Here is a 19117-nt window from a genome sequence, read left to right on the forward strand (position 1 = left end):
ATAACAACAAGAAGTGCCTAAACAAATACCTTCATGGCAGGATCACCAGGCATTATTTGAATAAAAAGCTGTAGATTTTAAAATACTGGGATTTTAGTGATTAGGTTTACATCTACTTTAATGTGAAAATACAAACTTGTGTTTTTTTTTAAATTAAAGTAATTGTAAAGAGTATAAAAACATACATTTTATTAAGATGCAGATTCCAGACACATTTCTTTCAAAATAGTTTATTTACAAGTTCCTTAACAAAAGTACACTTCTGTTTACACTGGAAGAATTGCGTGAAAAACTTACATTTTATGTTCAAAATGATAACCATTCATCATATATACATGAATCTCATCACTACTGATTGCAACATCCCTGCTATGTACTGCTGACCACAGAGGCTGAATTGCTTATTACAGAAAATGAATTCTAAAGACAGTTTGTCTAGATGATACCCAATCTGAGGCCAAAATAAGAGAAGTAGGATACCAAGGAACAATGCTTGTGAGGCAGCCCTATTCCATTATGCATGACTGTATATAAAACTACAATATAAATGCTCTAAGTACTCCTAAGTGGACGGAAATTGCAGCTATATTTCACTAAGCCTCTATATTCTATAACTAAAAGTAAAGGACTCTAGGTCAGTAATAACTGAGTGGAACTTTCAATTTATAAACTCTGAAAAGCACTGACATTCCAGAGTAATTGTATACGACAAAGTTCCTTCTGCACCAAGTATCCTATAGTTACAGGGCTTTTCCTAACTTGAGTCACAATGGTATCTGTAGTAAATGCAAGCATTTTATCTGACCCCTTACCTAGGAGACTTGACAACGTCTGATGTAGTATAATTGCAGAATACTGAGATTAACCACTAATTCATAGGATTGCTGGACAGTATTTTTTATTGTACCACCTCTACTGCAAGACAATTCAAATTCTGCCATGAATGCAACTAATTTGAACAATGTAGCGCTAGCCTTAGTTGTCTTTCCTAGAAAGAGAAGCTGGAGGATATCTTCCCCTTATCTGTTTTGCGAAGACTCAAAACTACTTTTCATAGGGGTGACATAACAGACCTAAATGGTGGGCAGGTATGGGAAAAAGAGTTTTCAAAGCTAATGACAGATCTGCCAGAAATACATGACATGGTATTCATACCATTACATGAAATGGTTAGACAATGTGGACAGAGACTTGGGCAACCCTTTTCCTTCAAATGTGAGACAAATCTGTGATGAATTACGTAGCACTTAAAGATTCCTGCACCTGCTCTTTAGCCCGCTTTTTCATTTATTGCCCATAAAACAGTTATTCCTGTTTCTAGAACCGACCCCTGATGATACCACCAATGTAGTCCAGTAAATCAGAAGAAAGAGTGGTATACCTATTCCTAATAGGCTATGAATAATGAAGAGTGCCTAGGCACTGTCATGTGGAAGTGCTCTGTGGCACCTATTTGGGAAATACATACTAAAAGACATTGTTACTTATTGCTTTTTTGCAATAAACTGTACTAATGAATCTCCATTAGCCTGCTAAACTTTAGTCTGAGTCCACTTTACTTGCAAGCGTTAAGCGATAGAACTGGGTGCAGAGATTTACCAAAATATTAGAAAAATCACAAATCAACATTTGCTCCTTTTTCCCCAAAAGGGTTTACAGACCGTTTAATGCCCTTTAGTTTCAGAGCTAGAAATCTGCCTGTGTGGGGACTTTACTGTTGCAACAACTAGCAATATTCTACAGTGATACAAATTTGAAATTACTATTCTGTCTGCATTCTGGTCTATACATTCACTCCTGCCCGCATATCAAATTTTGACATGTGACTGTCCATGCAGCCGCATCGTCTGCGTCCACTTCTATAGACTGCCTGCAAGCAGCTCTGAAGTGGATTCACACACAGAAGACAGCGGCTTAGATTGGTCTCAGCACCCATCTGAATGAGTCGTTAAAAGAAAAAAAGTTTGTAGCTCCAGCTTCAAATAGAAGCTACATGGGCAATTCTCACTGAAACTAGTAAAATAACTGAGAAGAGTAGCAATTAATCAATGATAGAATAAGTTCTGTAGGAGTAAGCTACACAGTAGCATGTAGTAGCGATTAATAGCACATGACTGCACATTGCTGCAATAGTTTGCATAATTCTGGCAGCTAAAACCATAGGCCATCCATTGTCCCATCAGTTAGCGATCAACTGCTACTCCTCTCTAATTGATCACAACTGATTTTAGTCATTTGACTGAGCTAATAAAAACTGCCCTTGTAGCTTAGAAAATAAAGTGTAGTCTGAATACAGCCAAATTAAAACAACGTATTTTAAATATAACTCACCTTAAAGCTTACACAATATAAAAGAATTTAACAGTAAGTGTTGTGGTTCTATACATAATACTGTCATAAAAAGTTTAATTATAATATACAATAAAATGGGAAAAAAATCAGAGCCTTCGGCTCCCTGTTTAGATACAAATGCGCGGATATAAATACAATAGGTGTTAAGTAGAAATATATTAAAGTATGAGCACAATTTATTTAAATAAATGCTAAGGCAGCCAGTATATGCAAATTAATTACACAGAATATTGGAAAAAAAGGTAATCAATAACTTGTTATAACATACAATAGGCAGTATCATAAAACTTAAAATCATCCCTCCAGCTTATTTTGGTATGTCATTGTTATGCAATGTGGTAATATACACACTCAGCTATTCCATAAGACTGAGGAGATGAACAACAATTATACTTTTAGTAAAACTGGTACCACTTTTGGTACGTATTTTTGTTAATTGCTTCAGTCACTAAGTATTTCATGTAACTAGACTGAATTATGCATTTTTCCAAATCATTTCTCAGGACTGTTACAAGGTTTGTTGTAGTTCTTTAATTGGGTTTGTCCACCAAAGCTTCCGTTCAGATATGGATGAGAGCTGATAGGCTTTATAGCGCTCTCAATATATATCCCTATGACCCCAAGAAGATTTTTCCTCTAGCATTTCTGACTTTGTTCTATAACAACACAATGTCAACAGCAGAAGTCTGCTGCATTCAATGTAAAGCAAACAGAGAAAGTAATGAGCATGACGGGTGGGCATGACTGGGTACTCAGGTGGTGAGGTCTTTTTGTTAGGTCCTTAATAATTTTAGAATCTAGGCAATTTTATCAGTTACGTTGGTCTCTACTTACACTGCATCCCTAATGAAAACAACTGATGGTGTGGAAAACATGACCTACCAATTGTTCCTGACGACCAAAGTTAGAACACACAGTGTTAACCAACATCTTTAATTAACCAGAATATGGCTCATGCGATGGACAGGCTATCACATATAAGCTGTTATTAGTAAATTAAAAAGTAAAATACACAATACCTGCAAAACCAGGATGTGACAACAGTATGGGTTGCTTAACGTAGCAGCATTTAAAGTAAGAAAGCAAGCACAGTTAAACCACATCCCCTAAAGAAGTTGGTTAGTCTGCAGGTTAGGCCATCCGAACATAAGTTTCATGCAACGAGCAGTATTTGACTGCAAAACCATGCCACGATCATGCAATTACATCACTGCAAATAAATAGTAAGGAAAATGTATTAATAAGATAGAAATAACAGAAATGTAATAATAAAAACACTCCCCTGTGTAGAAACCGACACTGTAGACACTATAATAATTACACCCATAGACCTTAATAACAGCTTTGAGTGTTTACCACATTTGTACCTAGCCATTCAGGTTCTCCTCACTCTTTTCCTCTCTTATTGTCTATGTTTCTCTATTCTCATCTTACGATAAAGGAAAGCTCGCTGAAATTTACTAAACAGTTGAAAAAATATGCCATCTGAAGGATTCCAAAGTCATGCATACTGGTTATTCCTGTCCTAATACTTTTTATTAATACTTGTACAGAATGACAGTAGGATGACGTATGAAGGAGGTTCTTTCACCCCTTTCTTAAAGTGGAACTTCACCCAAAAGTTCAGATGTGATGTGGTGATCTAAGCCAGAAGTTCTCCCCTCCTCCTCCCCCCGCAGTCTTCTGGGACACTTCACAGGTCCCAGAAGACCCATTCACGCATGTGCAATAGGAAACCGGCTGTGAAGCTGCAAGGCCTCACTGCTGGTTTGCCTTACTTAAGATGCCAGTGCCTGCACCCGAAGCTGATTAAAGAATCGGCTCAGGTGAGGATATCGCTGAATCCCTGAACAGGTAAGTGTTCTTATATTAAAAGTCAGCAGCTACAGGATTTTTTGGGGGGGGCTGGAGCTTCGCTTTAAGAACTTTTCCAGGTCTAGGTCTTTTCCTCCTGCATACCAAAGATCACTGTTGAGCAACGTCAGTGGGACACCCGCCATCTACTCTAAACATTGGACTTTCTCAGTCTAGGTTACCAGCCCACCACGTACACTAATGCCTACAGGCATCCCTGCTGTATTCACAGATCTAGAAGTTCATGGTGTCCACATGATCTTCTTGTACCCTACTGCTCTATTCATTATGTTGAGGTGACAACCAGCCATGCATCCGCCTATTGTGTTTTATATTGTGCCTTCTTTATTTTTTACCACTCAAAAAATATCTATTAAATCTGTAAAGTATAAGATACTACACTAGCACCAGGTAACATAGCTTAACTGCGCTAATGTACCAAATCTCAGCTGTGCAGACAATAAAGTGAGCCATTAACTGATATAGGAAATACATTTTTGTAGCACGTGTCAAAGATTAAAAAAAAAAAATCATATCTCCCAGTTTAGGTTTATCCATACCAGAAATTACACAGTCAACTGACAAAAAAAAAATTACAATTATTGTCAGGAAAACAGTGAAAGCACATGTATATTTTGTCTAATTTTCTTAAGCAATTATTTGTCACTTCCTATGTATAATTTGCCTGCCATGCGTTGAACAGAGGACTGGTTAGCATTCCTAATGGGGCTATCCAAAACCCTTATGTAGGTGTGCCCTAAAGTCAGCTTGCCATTCCAAACCATTCTCATATTTACTATAGCCACTAACAATAGAAGGTCTGGTTGACAGTGTCTTTTTTGGGCCTATTGTATTTCTTAATCTTAAAACGAGTAAACCTATCACAGTGCTGTAACCCTGGAGCTTTGCTAACTATAGGAACTCAAGACTAGCATAATCCTTATTTCATCCTTCCTGATCTATTTGTATTAGTTCATTTACAAGGCATCTTACATTTTGACCTTTTAATGTGTAATAAAGGTTCCATTGTGATATTAACACATATAGCAGTAACTGTATCTTCTGGTTTTCAGGAGCTCCACTTTACCAAAACTCAACAAACATCCAAATTTGCTGTTGCCCTAATACATTCAATGACCACCATTTCAAAAATAGGCTATGGGAACATTAGAAGCCATTGGAAGACCCCTGTTTTCCATGTCCTCAAAGGAATATCTGAAGAGTCTCATTGCAGCACATGCAACAAAAGATACTGTGGATCTTTTGTACTTTAAATAATCGATTAAGACACGTCTGTAAAGGTGGTTGGATTTAACCATCACACTTAAAACAAACTAGTCATGGAACATGGAGAATGCCATAATCAAACTGACAAACGCTGTTGCTTCTTTAATGGATATGTTCACTTTTAAAAAAAAAAACCAAAAAAAAAAAAAAAACACTTTTTTTTGCAGGTAAAAAATGTGCAAATATTTGTTTCTTGGGAGCCTGCAGAGTATTGCACCTGCGATCAGCAGATGCTTGAACGTGTTAAAATTTCCACCCTAAAACAGGTGCAACATATAACATGTTCCAAAGGTGAACTTATCTTAAGCCAGTGTTTCTCAACTCCAGTCCTCATGGACCCCCAACAGGTCATGTTTTCAGGATTTCCCTCAGATGAAACAGCTGTGGTAATTACTAAGGCAGTGAAACTGATCAAATCACCTGTGCAAAATAATGGAAATCCTGAAAACATGACCTGTTGGGGGTCCATGAGGACTGGAGTTGAGAAACACTGTCTTAAGCCAATGACACAACAGATTTGCCGTTAGGGCATCTCACTTTTCTGTGAATTTCCTGATCTCCATACTTATTCTAGCTAAGTAATAACGCCAGTGGGACATCTTAAAAGCTAGTTAATTAGTATTTTCAGGAAAAGGTTAGCAATAGCAGCTTCCACATTTCTCATACCATAGGTGAATTCAGCTTATCTTCCCAGTTAATGTGAACAAGAACACCTATACACAAGTCATCCCTGACACTACACCTACAAAACAAGCACCACGACGGATGCTCTACTTTGGCATACAATCGAATGGCTGGTTTAGATGAGATGTGACACGTAGGATGTTGAGCTGAATTCATTGATACCTGGAGTATTTCAGAGGAAAACACAAAGTTTGACATCACTGTAGTACTACAATGAGTTTGGCTACAGGACCTTTGGAATCTAATCGGACACAATGAAGAGACGTTATTTTACAAATAGCAAATGCAAGTGTTAAACTAAGCATGGTGACTACCCTTAAGAAGGTGGTTACTTCGAACATCTTACCTAAATTGGTTCCAAATCCAAAAGGTGTTTTATCTTAATGCATAGGTAAAAAAAAAAAACCTTCCACTAGTTGTCTCCGCCCCACCTTGATCCAAAGCTGTGCCCATCTGCAGCAGCACTGGCTCTCTCTCCCTGCTCTCACAGGCACAGAGGCAGCAGCTGGAGCCATTGGCTCCTGCCAATCAAATCCTGTGAGGAGTGAGCAGGGGGCAGTGCCAAGCCTTGCTGCGTGTCTCTATGGACGCACACAGCCCATCTCAGGAGCACATGTGCCCCCCATAGCAAGTGGCACACAGAGAAGAGAAGAATGACAGTGGGGGACCCCAGAATAGGAGGCAAGGGGCCGCTCTGTGCAAAACTACTGCACAGAGTAGGTAATTATAAACCCCTCTTTTATTTTAGGTAAAACTAGATGACCCTTTAGTTTCACTTTAATATCTTATGTCTATGTCTACTTGTGAATGCTTTAGAAAAGGTAACTGCCCTACCATCCTGAAAAAGAGCATTATACATGTTATAGCAAGCGTCACATTACCAAAATGTAATGTTGTTTTGCATTCACTTTAAATGATATCAGATTCATTATTGCAAGAAAAAAATTATCTGTATTTGCACCATAAAAACATATCATACTTTTAACTGCCATTAAATGTTTCAGCAAGCTCTCCAGTACTTCGAAGGAAATACATGGTCAAATACGTTAAGGCAATAAAACATCAGTTGAAAATGAGGTATTATACCCTGCTACAAACTGTGTACTTTCAGTTAACAGTACTTATTACATCCCCAATACCTTCTTATATCAATTGGCTAACCCACTGTCACTGCTGGTTTCCCCTGGTACTTATCTAGGTTTAATCTAGATAATGCATCCAAGGCCATGAAACTCTTCAGAAAGGTTATAGGGGTTGGTGTTCCAAAGAGTTTTAAGAAGCAGGGCAATTCAACCCACTGTCCATCACAAAGCAGAAACTTTCATTTCAGGTGGACAACCCTTTAAGAGTATATACATAATTATGAAGTCATGTTGTTACCATACTGCTGTGCGTGATATAAACTTGCTTTGATTTTATTTGCCTTGTATAGAATTTAGAAAGATATGAACAAAAAGAAAGGCTGCTCAGGGTACAAAGTTGCCAGATAGAAAAATAGCTCAATGCCCACTAAAGACAAATCATATATGGCCAATACTTCTACAAAAAGTTCAAAGGAGAGAAAATATTTGGAAAGTATCATACAGTATATAAAATGGGTTTCAAGCATACATTTCTGGCATTTAATCAATGGTAAATGACTAAAAGGGTCAATTAGGCATTCCTGCTAGTGCATCCATAGTTATTTTTTTCCCCTGTTGGCATCAATATCAGCTACTTCAGTCATCTGATTAGGGGCAGCCTGCCACCAGGTTTAGACTCCCCTAGTGCTGATGTTCCTAGGTAACTCTGATGCTAAATGTGTGTTTATACTCCTAAAATGCCTCAGTTTTGCTTCACTGAAAAAAATATTGGTTTCCTTACAATTTTTTTTTTGAATGGAAAAAAATGCAATGACAACTCCAAAGCGGATTAAAGCATATAACTTAAATTTCACCTTTTTCATTTCATGCGGATATAAAAGAGAAAAACAAAAACATTCTGCTACTTGTGTTATCGTTGTAATTTATAATCAATTTGTCGCACATACATCTTAGGGTTTCGTTTAGTTAGAAAGTAACCAATTAACTGTAGCAACCAGTGCACTTCCATTCACCCAGCTTTATATTTCCATAAAAAAACATTACCTTCTAAAAACTTTAGTCTCCTGCATTATGCACAAGTAAAATATATAACTTAAAGTGGCTAAAAAGGTAAACAGCATTTGGCCATTTACAACTTTAAGAACTCAAACATTTAAGATGCATTCAACCATGTAAAGTGCTACTTTGACATTCATGAATCCTTTCTCAAATAGACTACTTAAATACTACACATAGTGGCACAAACTTCACAATGCACAAATATGAAAAGAAAGTAGTAAGATATAAACATATTGGCAATTATATTCCCAATCTATTCTTTTTCCGATTTTATAAAAAGGGACTTCAATCACTTAGTTGTTTGAAATGATTCTTCCCTTATGGTAGCAAAATGAAAGGGAAATGCAAAATTAAATTTAATTTCCATTCACAAATCTGTTTGGGGTATTTAAGTTGTCGTACAGTACAGTGCATTCTCACAGGTTTCTAGTGCAATGGACAACCTCCCAGCCAGCCAGCCCAAATGCAGCACTTTATTATGTACATATTCCTGAAAAAATACACATTCTGTGCATATAAAGGGCAGTGCTGGATTCAGTCTAACCAGTCTATACCCTTTAAACACATTAAGAGATACCACACTGAAGACTGCGCACATGCTTGTATCGACATCCAAGGTAAGAATATGTACAAAAGAAATAGGTTAAGATGTCCTGAGCCGATGACCAACATGTATACAAAAAGTTTTCTTGACTGTATGTATAAGTCATCAGGCCACATAGAGACAAAGGCCTGCAGAGCACAGAATACCTTTCAAATGAAGCCACACTACATGCATTTCATATGGTTACATTTCTTGTCATCTGTGACTGCTGCTCTGTGAAAGTCCTGCCCAGGTAGGGCCAGGAGTCTGAGATAGTTAACAGTAATTGTCCTCATAGCACTGTGGTGTTTGTTCAAAGTATACATTACACATAAACATCATCTCCCCGTAGGCAAGTTTTTACTGCCAGTTCATGTTCTTCATAGGATTATACCAAAAGACATGTCAGAGTATTGTTCTTTGTTCTTAAATTAAAGTTTGCGTAAGAAACATTTATGATGTTCTGGGCTCAAAAATTTGGCACAGTAAAAGCAACTTAAAATGGACACATTAATAAGACTAACAAATCTAACAAAACATTTTAAAAGGAACAGCTTAAAAGCACACTGGTGACATTTCCTGAAATGCAGTTATGTGCAACTTAAGGGTATGATGCAGATTTCCCGGCCTAAGGGTCTTCTACCTCGCTGTGGCTGACTGGACGTGTCCTGGGTAAGACCTCCTTGAGCTTGTAGCTTGCCGCTGCCTTGCAAGAAACGACTGTCCTGATCCTGTGCTTGCTAGTCTGTCTTCTGCAGCTTTTTTATGTAAGGCCATTCCCTGTGAGAAAAGAAAAAAAAAAAATCAGCAGTGATTTTAAATCAATGAGCCTAACAGAAACGAATGGTGATCTTTAACATGGGTGTTAATTTGAGTAAAACTAATTAGAAATATTAAAGCGGAACTTCACCCAAAAGGGGAAGTTCTGCTTTGAGTCCTCTGCATCCTCCCCACCATATTTGCAATGTTATTTTTTGGAAAGAAAGGGGGGGAAGGGGTTGAGGTTTGACAGGTATCCAGGTATTCCAGAGAGCAGACAGGCTGCTTGTTGGACACCAGAGCTTTAAAAATTTGGGCACATTTATTGTAGTAAGCAACATATTATGCCTAGGTGATCCAAGCAGAAGTTCTCCCCGTAGGTTTCTGAGACATGTCACAGGTCCCAGAAGACTGTGGTACAATTCACGAAGCGCAGTGTGCAGCTGGCTGTGAAGTCACAAGCAGCATAGCCGACTACCCACAGTTAGGATGCTGGTTCCAGAAATCCAAAGGCTAGTGAAGTCTGGGTGAGGACGGGACTAGATCCCTGGACAGGTAAGTGTCCTTTTATTAAAAGTCAGTACCTAAGGGATTTGTAGCTGCTGACTTATTATTTTTCCCCAGAGTGAAGAACCACCTAAGTGAAAAAACTCTGTCTTGTCTGTTGCTATGGGTAACGGTATAAATGTGCTCCGGGTGTGGGGTAATAATGGAAGTCTGTGCTACAGGAAAAATGCTGTGCATTTGAGATTGGTTTGGTATGCATTTTAGTTGTATTCATGTTTGTGGAGGAAAAAAAGTAAATACAAATGAATACTGTTCCATACTGATCTGATTCAAAATTCAACCATTACATTTTTACATTCATTCAAGATGATGACAGAAGCAAAGCACCAAAGCTTGGGTACACAAACACCTACAGAACAACAAAGATCTGTGACCATACAAAAGCAAACTTCTATAGTACACTACAGGATCTTCACTGTGCATTTTAGGAATAAAAATGCAAATGCAGGGTTAAAAACTGCGGTGTCCCATGGAGAATGGAGAATAATATCTGCTCTTTCATAAATATAGGGCTGTAAGAGCACTTCTGGGCAAACAAACCCCAAAGCAGACAGTGTTTTGGTAGATGCGGGCAAAGCTCATTGATATTAAGGGTATGGAGGGGGGCTTAATATACTCAAGTAAACCACTGTTCAAGCTGCATGACCAACACTAAGTGCTTAGTTGAAGGAGTATAACAAAATATACCTTTAGAGCACAATTATTCATTTTCAGTGTTCTGCATTTCCAGTTCATAGAAATAAGAAAGATTTATTCCTAACTTTGTGAGTAATAAATGGAATAGGTCTGTCAGACTAGAAAAGTGCATAGCTACAAGATACTCACAAGCACCTAAATCAGTGTAGTGTAGTGTAAATCAGTGTCCTCATGCACACAGGCTTTTTTTTTTTTTCTTTCCCTCCCCTGAACACCTTTGCTCCAGCAGCATTTTGCATGCACGTTCTGAGGTAATGAATTCTATTGGCCAGAATATTCATATTCTCAATGCACAAGTGATGGTAGTTTTTTCTGCCTCTAAAGACCTGTAAACGCTAATGTGTGCACGGACACATAGGCTAACATAGAAGGGTGTTTAGAGGCGAAAAAACCCCAAAACAAACAGAAAAAAAAAATTAAAATGCCTGTAAAAGCGGCATTTTGATGTCCTGTGTGCATGAGACCTAAATATTGCATGCTGTTTGAACATGTTGTGGCAGAGATTTCAGCCAACTCTTTTCTAGTACGACCTGTTAAAAGGACTGCTGAACTCAAACTGAGAAATTAATGATGTAAGTAGGGAGCAAACAGCATTCACACTTATGTACATGAAATCAGCCATAAGTGTACAGTAGTGGAAAATTTTCAGAACTATGCAACTTTGCTAGTCAGCCAACTGGAAGCATCCAATGGACTGTAACTTTTCTGTCTGAGGGACAAAAGGGACTAATATATAAATTGTGCCCCAGCAAGAACATTTGTGGTTTCCTACAGCAACAATTGTTGCTAAATTTTTAACTCTGCCCTGCACAAATTAAATCTGACAGCTTCCTGTTTGCTATGGGCAACAAGAAATACAGGTGTACCTTGGTTTACGAATGAAAATCCATTGAAAATGCCACGGTTTACGAATTGTTTTCGCAATACAAAGTGTATGTCAGTGCTGATTTTTAAATGTAATTTCCGGCTTTTTTTTTCTTCTTCACTATAGCTCACAGAATTAGCTGTCACTTTCCCCGCAGCTAAAGGATACTTTGTTTCTTTTATCTCAGGAAACACAGTAAAAAGGAAACATTGTTTCTTTTAGGGGAAATAAAGTAAAAGGAAACTCTTTCTTTCTTTTAGCTGGGGGGAAAGTGACAGCGGATTCTCTGAGCTATAGTGAAGAAAAAAAAGCCGGTAATTACATTTAAAAACCAACACTGACCTATAGTGACAGCAACTTTTTTAAAACTTTTTTCTGACCTCCAGAACGGATTAATTGGTTTTCAATGCATTCCTATGGGAAACCACGTTTCGGTTTACAAACGTTTCGCAATACGAAACGTCCCAGAGAACGCATTAAATTTGTAAACCGAGGTACACCTGTATTCTTATGAGCACACTTCCCATACATAAGAGATTATTAGGCAGGAAGTTAATGTTTTTAAGCATTTTTTATTCTGTTTAAAGAAAACCTGTAGCTGTTTTGGCCAGAGCCAAACTACAGCTATTTAAAAAAAAGCAGCCACCTTACAGTGCCCAATTATCTTGCTGGTGAGTGATCACAGGTCTCTGATTGCATTAGGTAAGTGCACACAAACGGAAATTAGTTTGCTGCAGTCAAGTCAATGTGAGATGAGCTCTGGATAGCTGCTCGGAGTTCCTTTCGAAATGTTCTTAAGAAACATGCACTAGTTGTGATCTATATTATCTATTGTAATCATTACTATGCAGCACAGCTACAGATAGCAAACAAAATAAAAATTTTAGTTACAGCTCTTTTTACATCAACCAGTTTCCCCTCCACCGTATAGCAGTTTTACTGCTGAAGGGCGGCTCCCCTGTGCAAAAATCACGTGTATATATACATGATTTTGCAGCTCCACCTCACGGGGGTGAGCGCGCACCACCGGCGGATCGCTTCTGCTGCAAACTGTCACAGCAGAAGCTGTTCTGTGAGTCCAGGCGAAAGGATCTTTGCCGGTACCCGCAGATCGTGGGGCAGGGAGGAAGAACACAGTTGTGCCTATGTTTACATAGGCACAGCTGTGTTGTGACAGGAGAAAGTGAACCATTGTGTGTCTCTGCAGAGCTGGGAACAGGATCCATCACTCCCCTTGTACCAGCCCCATCTAGTGTACACCAAGCACATAGCTAGGCACAGTTAACCCTTTGATCACTTCAGCTGTTAACCCCTTCCCAACCAGTGTCATTAGTACAGTGATCAGTGTATATTTTTAGCACTGATCACTGTATTAGTGTCGCTGGTTGGGACAAAGTGTCAGTTAGTGTACAAATGCAAGCCGCAATATTGCAGTCCCGCTATGAGTCGCTGATAGCCGCCATAGTATTAATAAATTAATTCCAGTATATGTCCCATAGTTTGTAGATGCTATAACTTTTGCGCAAACAAATCAATATATGCTTATTGGGATTTTTTTTTACCAAAAATACGTAGCAGAATACATTTTGGCCTAAATTTATGAAGGCATTGGATTTTTAAATGTTTTTTTTTATAGTAGAAAATAAAAAATATTGGGTTTATTTTTCAAAATTGTCAGTCTTTTTGTTTATAACACAAAAAGTAAAAACTGCAGAGGTGATCAAATACCATCAAAAGAAAGCTCTATTTGTGGGGAAAAAAAGGACATATATTTCATTTTGGTACACTGTTGCATGACCGTGTAATTGTCAATTAAAGTAATGCAGCGCCGTAATGCAAAAAATGGCCTGGTCAGGAACAGGGGCAAATCTTCTGGAGGGCAAGTGGTTAATCTTCACCAAATTATGCACCTACAGAGAAATTAATATAAACATGCTTACCATGTTATACCACGCACTCACAATCAGTTTCTCCTCCTGATCTCTCTGTGTCTTGGTTTTCTCAAACTCTTTCTAAAATGAATATACAAACATACAAAGAATATGAAAGATAGCAATTGTACAAATTTAAACCCTGACTTGGTAAGCCAATAAACTAATAAAAAAAATTTGATTTTTTTTTTTACTTACCTGTAAATTCCTTATGGCAGGGGTCTCCAAACTATGGCCCTCCAGGTGTTAAAAGTCTTGCAAGGCCTCATGGGACTTGCAGTTCCTCGACAGCCACAGGCAAGACTCCCAGAAGCAGAGGCATGATGGGACTTGTAGTACTTCAACAGCTGGAGGGCCATATTTTGGAGACCCCTGCCTTATGGAGTACAGGGCAAAGAACTTGTATTTATAGATTATGGGTTATATGCAGCTACCTTCAGGTGCTTGCACACTGGGAAAACTTGGTAGGGGAACCCACAGAGCACACAAAAAAAAAAAACCCCACCCACTGCTATAGACTCCAGTTCCTCAGAAAGCAATGAGTAATCAGGGCACATAGGGGAAGGGTCCTCTGTCCTATACTGTATTCCAATATAAGGTATTTACAAGTCAAAATTCCTATCACCTTAATCGTACAGGGCATAAGACTTGTATTCATAGACCATGGCACAAACCCAAGCTATAAACTAAGGTTTCAGCAGCAACACAGCAAACAGAATTGCAACAGGACCACAAAACAAAGGCTAAAACACCCAAACAAATAACATTCAAATGACAACCTAAAAACTTGCATGAGCCAAGGCCACAACATCGATCTGGTAAAATTTGGAGATGTATGTACACAGGACAAGGTGGCAAGTAGATGGGTGGGAAGCAGAGGCTTGATATTGGAAAGCACAAGAGACACCAACAACTTTGGAGGAATGAGCTCTGACAGTGAGAGAAGGGACCCATTTCTTAAGGAGGTATGCCCTGAAAATGTGTTTAGAACAACAGACTACTGGATAGGAGCAGAAAAACGCACACCAGATATTCAGTGATACATGCAAAAACTCTTGCATACTGGAACTGTCCACATAAAGTCTATAGTAGGCAAAACCAAGGAAGAAAAGATCCTGCAGCTCCTAAGTAGATCTGGGACCGATCCAATCCATATGCATTAAAAAAAGCAGAGAATGTAGGGCGCACGGATCAGTAAAAAGCCAACTTTATAACATCAAAAACCCAGCACACTTACAGTGAGGTATACTGTGTGCAGCAAGAAGTGCAGAGGGAAGTCTCCGAGGTATGAAACTGTACACACCATAGAGATAGAGCCGGCAGCATCTACGGCCATCCTGCGTTCATCCTTTATCACAGCAACAAGAGCATCAATGGGAATGAACGGACAACATGTTGCAGGAGCTCCCTTTGATACTCTTGTTGCTGCGATACATGGTACACGCAGGATGGCCGTAGACGCCACTGGCTCCATCTGTGCAGTGGTTCCAGCTTCATACCATGGAGGCTTATTGATTAAGGCCCTGATACCATCCTGGATTTGTGCATGTGGCTCTCTTGCACACAGTACACCTCAATGTAAGTGTGCTATGTTTTTGATGGAATAAAGTTGTACTTTTTACGTGTCCTGCTTTCTTTGCTCTTTTATGTGCACCTGGAAAGGTGTTGCCTAATCCACCTGGCAATGGTGGGAAGCAGGATGTCCCCTATGAGCACATGCAGGCAGGACAAACTTCCTGACCACATGCTGGCAGAAGGAACTTCCTGACCACATCCAAGCGCTGTAGGGTATTTTCCTTGTCATGTTTCGGGGCAAGACAGAGAGAAGGTAGAACCATGTCCTCAATGAGGTGGGAAAAAAAGACCACATTGGGTAGGAAGGAAAGTTTTTTGCATACAGAAAAAAAGGCCTTCTACAGTAGACCTTACAAGAGTTGCCCATATGGAAACACACCTAAAAGATGTATTGGTGACCAAGAAGGACACCTTACATACTAAGTCTTCCAGTGGAATATCTCTAACTGGTTCAAAGGGAGGTCTCTGAAGTACACAGAACACCAGGCTGATATTCTAAGGGGACACGGGAAGTCGAATTAGGGGAATTATATGAGCAATTCCTGAGGAAAAGTCTTGAATATGGATTGCGAAGCAAGAGGTTTCTGCTATAAAATGGATAAGGCAGAAGCTTCTACCATAGGGGTATCTAGGGCCAGACGCTGGTCAAGACAGGACTGAAGAAAGGCCAATAATATGAGTATTTCATGGAGCTCAACTTCCTGTACTCATACCAGGCTAAGTAAGTCTTGCCTAACGTCCAACAATAAGTCTTGCGGGAGTTGGTTTTTCTGGCTCGAAGCAAAAGAGGAATAACATGTCCATGACCCATTGTCTTCTGGGACAATTTGATGTGATGAGAATCAGCTGAACCCTTTCCTCTTCTATCTTGCACAGCAGCCAAGGGAGGATCTTCAGGGACAAAGTATAAGTCAGCTTGAATTGAGCCCAAATATTCACCAAAGCATTCACGGTAAAGGCCAGGGGATCCCTGGTCTTGGTTTCAAACCTGTTCAGTTTGGTTTTGAGGATGTCCACATTTGGTTTTCCCCACTTGTGACAGAGACTTTGAAGATCTCTGTGTGACCACTTCCCCAGGTCTACTGGAGGTGTTGACAGCTTAGAAAGTCCATGTGCCAATAGTCCACTCCAGGTATGTGGACAGCCGAGAGAACTGAAATGTAAGTTTCAACGCAGGAGAGTATCACACTTGTTTCTTTTAGGGAAGCCTAACTTCTGGTGCCCCTCTGGTGGTTTATTTGGCCACTGATGTGGCATTGGCCAACTCTACCCTGACTGGTTAACCCTGTAGAAGAAGGTCAGGTATTGTAGAGACAATCTGATTGCTCTCAGTTCCAAAATGTTGAAAGTTTCAACTCCTGTGGGGACCAAGTCCCCTGGACAGTCAGACCATAGTAAACTCCACCCCAGGAGTAAGGCTGTCACTCAGTTGTCACCACCTTTCAGGGCATGTGAAGGGAAGACATTCCCAACTCTAAGGCTAGATCGGAGATCCTCTATGTCAGGGAGAGATTAATATGGCTGGACAGAAGCACTGTGCATTCCCAGGACTGGATTTGTTTGTTCCAGGAGGAGGGTGAAATTAAGGGGCCTGTAGTGAAACTGGGCAAAGGGATTATGCAGAAGCAAACTGAGGGGTGCTGCTTTGTACTGAGGGCTCTCATGTCAGACCTTAGGGAAGTAACCTGATCTTGGGGATGGAAAATCCTGGGTAGACCCAGATACTCAAGATGGTGTGAGGGCTGCAAAGCAGACTTTGAAAGCCTGATAATCCAGCAAAGATTTGAGGAAACTGAATCATCCTCTGAATGTTGGGAGTCAAGGTTTTGGCTGAGAAGTGATTCAGCAGGGAGCTTTCCAGGTATCCTGTGATATCACTGCCCTAGGTTCGTAGAAGAGCCAGAAGCTGGGCCATCACTTTTGTGAACAGTTACAGAGGAGAGCCCAAATGGTAGTGCTACAAATTGGGAGTATGTGTCTCTCACAGCAAAATGCAGGAAGTGTTGATTTGGAGAGAAGATGGAGATATGTAGATAGGCATCTTGTATGTCAACTAATGTTAGAAATTCCCCTTGAGAGAAGCAATGACAAAACTCATTGATTTCATCTGGAATTTAGACACACAAAGGAATTCTTTAAAATTTTTAAAGAATAAGTTCACCTTTCTAACATATAACTAAATGCAACAATTTTTTTTTTCCTACAAGCCTGTAAATCATTGCACCAGCAGATCACAGGTGCAATGTCAGCTTTCTGCAGACTGTCAAGTGTAGTTGTTTGCCTGTACCTTATACAGGCAGGCAATTACACAAGGACAAGAAGAATCAATGAAATACAAAGAGTGCTCAACAGGTAGGACATTAAGAACAACAAGGCATCAGCCACAAAGACTATTGGTACTTGTAGTTCATTCATGCACAGAACTCTGTGAATGAATGACACAGGCCGTGTGGGTGGGGCCCCACATGGCCACGCTCTTTTCAGATTGTGACAGTGGGTGTGGGGAGAAGATCCCTGGCCCACTATCATGAGGTGGGGGGGGGATTTGGGAAACGGGGAGAGGCTGCAGTAGCGGGAACACATTACAGGTTTCACCCTAAAAACGGGTGGAACATGTAACATGTTCCCAAAGATGAACTTATCGATTAAGTTTAGTATTAGGCCAATATTTATTTTCTGGACTGTGAATAAGTTTTATTGGAAGCCTTAAATCCAATATTCTAAAGGAACTGATACAGGCACTCCTTGTGCCTGAAGTTGCTGTGAGGCAGTCATTGAATCTGCCTTCTTTTTGGTCTGAAGCTGGCACACTGGAAGGCAAATATCGAGGAAGGGTGGCAGAGATAAAAACCCTATAAAGAACATATTCGATACATACTGGTGCAAATGCCAACAGATGTCCCTCGTACCGAAGTGCAGGGGCGCCCCTTCAATGTGAGGAGGGCTTCTGGGCAGGAATAATGGACTTGGGGGTCCAGGGCTGGTGAACAAAGAGGTGTTAGGCCTTGGTTTGGAAGTAGACGCCTAGGTAGAGCGAAAAGAACTCTTTTAATGAGAGGCTATAGGAAACTTAAGCTGGCGACACACAGTTAGTGGTGGATTAATCCCCCCTGCTGTGACACAGTATTGTGACAGTGGTGCCTGCCACTATCAGAATACATTTATCAGCAGCTGCAGCCACTGATGGAAGAAACCCCAAACGATTAACTTCTGCCGAGCCTTTTGAAGAGCAGGGATGGCGACACACTTATTAAAATACGGCCAGTCCATGCTGAACTGGCCGGATCTTGGGCCATTTATGCTCAGCTGTGGGCTTAATTTCTTGGGGAGGTAGGAGCCCCCTCCCCCCCCCCCCATCCGTGACTTCATCATTAAATTTACCAAGGTATTCCCCAAATAGGAGTTAACCATCAAAAGGCATACAAAAAAATATGCTGTTTACAAGCAGTTTCCACAGGCTAAGCTTTCAGCCACAAAATCACAGCACAGACATAAGGGACATTCCAATGTCTTGATGAATCACATTATCTAGAGCCAGAGTCAATAATGGTAATGGTGTCACAATACGACATTGCTCTGGGACAAGTGATGCGTTATCACCCTGAGCTGTGGTTTGGGATTCCTGTAGGCTGTTTGCAGAACGCATATCATTTTTCTATTTTGATCCAGCACCCATGTGCCTGTGATTCACCATTGCCAAGTGAGGGGATACCCACTGAGAAACTCACACAAAGAAGGCCAGAATGGATTGGGTTTTGATTGTCCAGCTATAGGAGTCGTTTTTACCTAGGAGCTGACCATTCCATGTCTGTTTCTCTGTACA

General features: G+C 40.0%; 1 protein-coding gene across 2 annotated transcripts in view; it reads right to left on the minus strand.

The window, feature by feature from the left end:
- Positions 1-214: 214 nt before the first annotated feature.
- Positions 215-19117, minus strand: part of HOOK3 (hook microtubule tethering protein 3) — a 118756-nt gene continuing 99853 nt past the window's right edge. For both annotated transcript variants that reach the window (XM_089670862.1, XM_089670861.1), the window contains 2 exons: positions 13729-13800; positions 215-9681 (listed from right to left, as the gene is read on the minus strand). In XM_089670862.1, the coding sequence (XP_089526988.1) occupies positions 9541-9681; positions 13729-13800 (213 nt within the window). In that variant the 3' untranslated portion in view covers positions 215-9540. The remainder of the gene's footprint in view (positions 9682-13728; positions 13801-19117) is intronic.

Source organism: Staurois parvus, unplaced genomic scaffold, assembly GCF_062004578.1.
Source record: "Staurois parvus isolate SC_StPar_1 unplaced genomic scaffold, SC_StPar_1.0 ptg000096l, whole genome shotgun sequence".
NCBI lineage: Eukaryota > Metazoa > Chordata > Amphibia > Anura > Ranidae > Staurois > Staurois parvus.